General features: G+C 51.1%; 1 protein-coding gene across 1 annotated transcript; it reads left to right on the top strand.

Moving 5' to 3' along the window:
- The first annotated feature begins 3,794 nt into the window (after nucleotides 1-3,794).
- Nucleotides 3,795-5,764, top strand: LOC124690064 (probable GH family 25 lysozyme 3). The gene is made up of 2 exons (XM_047223502.1): nucleotides 3,795-4,094; nucleotides 5,240-5,764. The coding sequence occupies exons 1-2, from the start codon at nucleotides 3,906-3,908 to the stop codon at nucleotides 5,762-5,764; spliced, it is 714 nt and encodes a 237-aa protein (XP_047079458.1). The 5' UTR covers nucleotides 3,795-3,905.
- Nucleotides 5,765-6,040: the final 276 nt, after the last annotated feature.

Here is a 6,040-nt window from a genome sequence, read left to right as displayed (position 1 = left end):
CACGAACCGTAGGGTGACACACTTAAGGTTTGATGTCGCTTTAAGTAGATATGAAATATGGAATGGAGCTCGAATGTTGTTCGGAGTCTCGAATGGGATCCGAGACATCACGAGGAGGTTCGGAATGGTCCGGAGAATAAGATTCATATATGGGAAGTCATTTTCCGGGGTTCGGAAAAAGTCCGGTGTTCTGACCGGAGCTTCTAGAAGGTTTTGGAAGGACAGGAATAGTCCGGAATATTATGGAAGGTTCCGGAAGTGTCCGACATGACCCGGGATGTCTAAGGAAGTCCAGAGGGTTCCATAATAGGTGCAACCACGTTGCCTTAAGGGAAAAGGAGTCTTTCCTTAATGCAATTTCGGAATTGTCAAAAGAGTCCGAGTAGGACTAGGTTTTCGGAACCGGAAACCTATCGGAACTCGCTCAAACTTGGGGGCAGGTTTTTGGACGACCCAAGGGGCTTGGCCACCTATTTAAAGAGGCCAAGGGGCACCCCAAGGGCACCTCAAGTCGCAGCCCTAGCTCCCCAAGTCGCAGCACCACCCTGCGTCCAAACCCTAGCTACTCCCTCCTCGTTCTTCTCCCGCAGCGCTTGCGGCGAAGCCCTGCCGGAGATCTCCACCACCACCGTCACCACGCCGTCGTGCTGCCGGGATTCCGAGGAGGATCTACTACTTCCGCTGCCCGCTGGAACGGGGAGGAGGACGTCGTCATCAACACCGAACGTGTGACCGAGAACGGAGGTGCTGCCCGACTGTGGCACCGTCAAGATCTTCTACGCGCTTTTGCAAGAGGTCAAGATCTTCTACGCGCTTTTGCAAGCGGCAAGTGATCGACTACATCCACAACGAGATCTAATCTCGTAAGGCTTTGGAAATCTTCAAGGGTTAGTCTCATGATCTCCTCGTTGCTACCGTCTACTAGATTAGATCTTGGCTTGTGTTTCGTTCTTGCGGTAGGAAATTTTTTGTTTTCTATGCTACGAATCCCATCAGTGGTAACTTAGGATCCTGGATGGAATTGATCCGGAGGTTATAAAATCGAGCGAAGGTCTCGATGGTAGGCAAGAGACCGACGTATCCTTCCATGAAAGAAACGAAGGACGACAAGTAGAAAACGGCATTGCCGGGAAGATGGTGGGGTTGAAGTTTATAGAAATTAAGGAAGTGCCGGAAGAAGTCCGACGCCGGCAGGCCAAAACCGCCGCTCGAAGTGAGCGGTAAAGACCACTACTTCCCCTGGATTCAACACGGGCTCTAGCTCATCACCCGGAATCCGGCATGTTACCCCCTCCGGTATCCTCCGCGACCGTTACAGCCAGTCGATCTCGGCCTCGGTCACATCGGAGCCCCTCCAGCGACCTGGAAAGAAAGCCGCGGAGCTAGGGCCGGCTTCTTGCTCCTGCCCCCGGCTTCTTGCTCCTGCCCGTCGGCCTCTTGATCCGCGGCATCCTCGTGCCCCCCGGATATCTCGGGCTCTTCGGCCTCTTCATTCTCTTCGCTCATTCGGGATTCACCGGAGAGCTCTAAATCCGACTCTTCGGAAGCCATCAAGCTAATTAAACCGGCGGTAAGCTACAAACAGGTTTCAACAACTCTACCCGTTCCCGAAGATCTAAAGACATGAAAAAAGAAGAGAAAAAGGCACGATTAAATCTGTCGTACTAATGATGAACACAAAGAAGATTGGGAAGCAGAAAGGCATTAGGGTCGTCTGTACTGACCTCAGACGAGCGGCGGAGGCTCCCGTTGGCGGCGCGGCTAGGTTCGCCGGAGGAAATGAGCTCTGGCGGAGAACGGCGGCGGAGGAGATGGAGCGGCAGTCGTAGAGAGTGCGAGGTGAAAATAGCGAAGAGTGGGGAGGCGATGGGAACGACGGGGAACCGTCGCCCCTTAAATAAGCGTGGGTCTTAGTGGGTCAGAAACCACTCGGCCCACGTCCCTTCGGCGGTTGGGCCGCCACGTGCCACAGTGATACACGCGAGTTCTACGGAGGCCACACGGATCAGATGCGGAGTCTTAAATGCGCGCGGGAGACGAGGGATTTGACCCTCGCTGACATTGCAGCGTCAGTTACAGTGTGCATGTCACTGACATGCACTGATATTGAGATATTCTCGACTTCACCGAGGAAAACTTAAAGACTAAGAAACCGCCGGAAAGAGGCCAGAAAGGTTCTAGGGAGTTTGGCTTATCTGGGCGAGTTTGGCAAGATCTCAGCCTGTTTTAGGTTGAAACCGGAATGATTAATCCAGTCCGTTCGGAATAGGAACCTGGCGTGGTCCGTCAGATGACTCAGCCGGGCCTCACCAGCTTCGGGGACTAATGTCGGGGGGATGACCCCCGGTAGTTCAAGACAATGACAAATATGCCATGATAAACTATTTACATACCAGATTAAAGATTAATCCGGATTCTGAAAGCTCAGTTTAGCATAAGTTGATGCAATCCGGTATACCAGGAGGGGTATGCCGGAGTACGGGTAACCGGTGATATCTAAGCCGGAGATATGCCCAAGAGGAGAAATTGAAAGATACAAAGGGTAAGAAGCCGGTCCTCACAGGTGAAGGTACCTAGGATCCGGCATAGGCTCAACTGTAGCATATCGGCACCCCGGTCCAAGATTCCCTCAAGGACCAAAGGACAAGGTGAGCGAAGCGGTTCAGCTTTAGTCGAAGCCCTGAGGCCAAAGAGGAGGATGACGTAAAAGAAACCGGGCGAGATCATCAGGCATATGATTAAAGACAGAAGCGTCATCCCTGGAGCCAAAGAAGCTTTATAAAGTAGCTTAGGTCAGCAAAGATACCCCTAAAGTTTCTTCTCTTGTAAGCCTCCTCTCCCCTATATAAGGAGAGGAGAGGCACCCCTGTGCGGGGATCGAGGTTCAGTAGCCAATAGACTCTGGCTCGTAAGCCGTACGTCTTCAACCTCTGGCCTTTGGCCAAGTTCTTGAGATCAATACAAAGCTGTGTGTTTCCCACCTCTATCTTAACCCTCCTCCGGATCCTCTAGCGTACATCATGCCCCAACTTAAGCCATCCTATGGCATCTGTTGTTGCACCACGATGACAATCATCCATATGATACCAGTCTATGATACTACCCTTATAATGGTTTGTATCATCTAATAGTATCATAATCTCATGATATTGTCCCTTCGGGGACATCTGATAATCTCATGATATTTAATTATTTGTAGAATCTCAATGCAATTGTGTGTATATGATGTATTTGACATTAAATTATCTAGTTTCATGTGCTATGATACAGTATCATATTATGATACCACTAGAATATCTCTCTTCATTAATTATAGTGCCACATCAGATTTTTGTCAAGGTGGCATGCATGATACTCCTTATGATACTAGCACTATGGCTAGCTTAAGCTACAAACTTTGTACTACTTAATACGGCATACTAATTATGTGGAATTCGTTCTGATTGGAGACTATACAAATATGAGCTAGGATGCTTTAATGCATCAATTTACATATTGAGTGTAGCTTGCTGCATGCAGGTGTTCAAATTATCCGTTTCAGACAATGAGAGCTTGTTGTGTTGCATTTGATGGCTGGATGTAATGCGAGGGTATCTCCCCGTCTTAAACCCCGCGGGAACCCCGTGACATATACTAGAAGGCACCGAAATAATATGGAGTATATATTTGAAGACCACATGGTAGTATTCCAGAGCAGCAGGACTGGTATGGTATGGTATAAAACAGTTGCTCCAGCCAAGGAAGGCACAGCACAGGCTTGCCCTTTCCCCCACCCCACCCCCCGTCGTCTCGCGCACGGCGTACCCCACCCGGCGCACACAACACCACCACGGCAAAAAGCAAAGCAAGAAATTCCTCTTCCCCCTTCTTCCACCGTCCGGCGGCGCTGCTGGTGCCCTCCCTTGATGACTTCCGCTCCCAACATCGAGATGATCGCCTCCTCGCTCCGCAACTGCTCCCTCAACGGCGGCTTCCGTCGCCGTGTCAGGCACCAAGACCACGACGAGGGCAGCGACGACAGCGAGGGAATCACCGTCGAGCTCAACTCCGAGGTCTCCCTGCCCTACCACTGGCAGCAGTGCCTCGACATCCGGGTACGTACGCGTTCGCCCGCCGTTCGGATCGATTGCTTCATTCCTTGGAGAGAGAGAGAGACAGAGACGCCATGGATGGGGATCGAAGGTCGTGTGTGCGTGCATGGCCGTGTGTGCTCTCCCAATCATTTGTACATAAATGGCTTACGAGGTAGGTAGATGCCGGTGAGGCCGAGGCTCGGATCCGATTGGATCAATCATTCCATCATTAATGGCGAAAGTGGCTGCAAACTGGAGACAGAGTTCAACTTCATTTAATCGCCTTCCCTTTTGGCCCCTGCCTGCCCCCTCTTTTGTTCTCTTGTTCTTGGAATCTTGCAACCTGGAGTAGTAATCTGCTATTTCTTCACATTAAACCCGGCAGCCACTTTTCCCCGCTCTTCTAACTCTTGTTTGCAAAGTTTTCCTTTTGATTCCTTTTCTTCTTCTTTTCAGCTTCTGAAAGACTCGACCCTTTTCTACTGAATGAATGCGAAAAAGGCTCGTACCTTTTTGCGCTCGCTGATCTCAGCATGCTGTCTTCAGATATCGTATTGATCTGATGCGCTTTCAGATCTGCGTTCGTCTTCTAAATGCTGACACATCCCTGTGGATCCATTCTATTTTGCTCTCTCTCTCTCTCCCTCTAGGCAAAACTAGATTTCGCCATAGATTTCATCTGGACCACGGTCTTGTGTTTGCGCTATCGATTGTCCGCTGGGCTGAGATTTTGTTTGCCTAGATGTTTTGCCTTTTCTCCCTCCTTTGAACAAACAAAAAGTTAAAATAAGGTGGCATGTACATCGAAATGAAGGATCTTATTTGCATCTTCTCCAACAATTTGTTGATTAATCACTCCCCTTTTCCTTTTGTGTTCTTTCTTTACAACCCTGCTCTAGTTACTTGCATGCCCTCCAATATCACTAGCTGCATAGACCATAGCTGATTTGATCCGCATTTCCGTTCTGCCCAGCACCTGTACTCAACTACTCATGTGTATCGGTTTAAGCTATTCCCGTGGCCATTCATCAGGCTTAAATCCTTTTCGCATACTGGCATTATCCTAAATCCCAGTCTGCATACTTTGATAGTTTTTATCTCTTATTTTTGCGGGCAGTGAACGGCCAATATTCATGTTGATATGTTATTTAACCTGTTTGATGCAGACGGGGCAAGTGTACTACGTCAACTGGGAGGACGGCACCCGGACGACCGTCGACCCTCGCACGCCGTCGCACTTCTCCACCCTGTCGACTCCGCGGTCCATCTCCTCCGCTTCACGCCGCGGCGCCTCCACCTCCTCGTCGGGCTCCGGCTACGCTTCCGCGTCGTCCGTCGGCACAGTCGCCGCGGCGGAGTGGTTCTCCAGTGCCACCGGCGGGTATGGATACAATGAGAGCCACATCTACGATGATGGCGACGACGAGGAGAGCAGCAGCAGCACCAGCAGCCGGAGCTCCGCCATCTCGTCTGCCCTCTCGTCCTTCTCCCCCACCGACGAGTCCGCCTCCAGCGGCAGCAGCAGCGACAACGGCAACGGCAACAACGCCGCCGGCCACGTGCTCGTGGCAGCCGGGTGCAGGGGGTGCTTCATGTACTTCATGGTGCCAAAGAGCGCCGGGCTGTGCCCCAAGTGTGGCAGCTCCGGCCTGGTCCACCTCGGCCGCAGCAACAATGCATCCTACGCCTGAGCTGGCGAGCCTGCAGTCACCGCCTGGTCCCCGTGACTCACTAGTTGCAGGGGCGCTGCCATTTCGCAACTGTTCAAGCTCTGTCATGGACTGCCCATCTGTCTAGGTGTTCACTGTTCAACGGGAAAAAAAGGTTTTCAGCGGGAAAGTCCCCGAATCTTTGACATTGATTCCTACATTGTGTGTGTGTCTGTGTGTGGGCGAAATGAAGGGACCCAAGGGTCTAGAATCCACCATTTGCCATTCTACAATTTGTGGGATCGACGACAGAGAATA

The sequence above is a fragment of the Lolium rigidum genome, chromosome 2 (assembly GCF_022539505.1).
Source record: "Lolium rigidum isolate FL_2022 chromosome 2, APGP_CSIRO_Lrig_0.1, whole genome shotgun sequence".
NCBI lineage: Eukaryota > Viridiplantae > Streptophyta > Magnoliopsida > Poales > Poaceae > Lolium > Lolium rigidum.
Note: the sequence above shows the minus strand (reverse complement) of the source record. Positions and strands in the feature narration are given on the sequence as shown.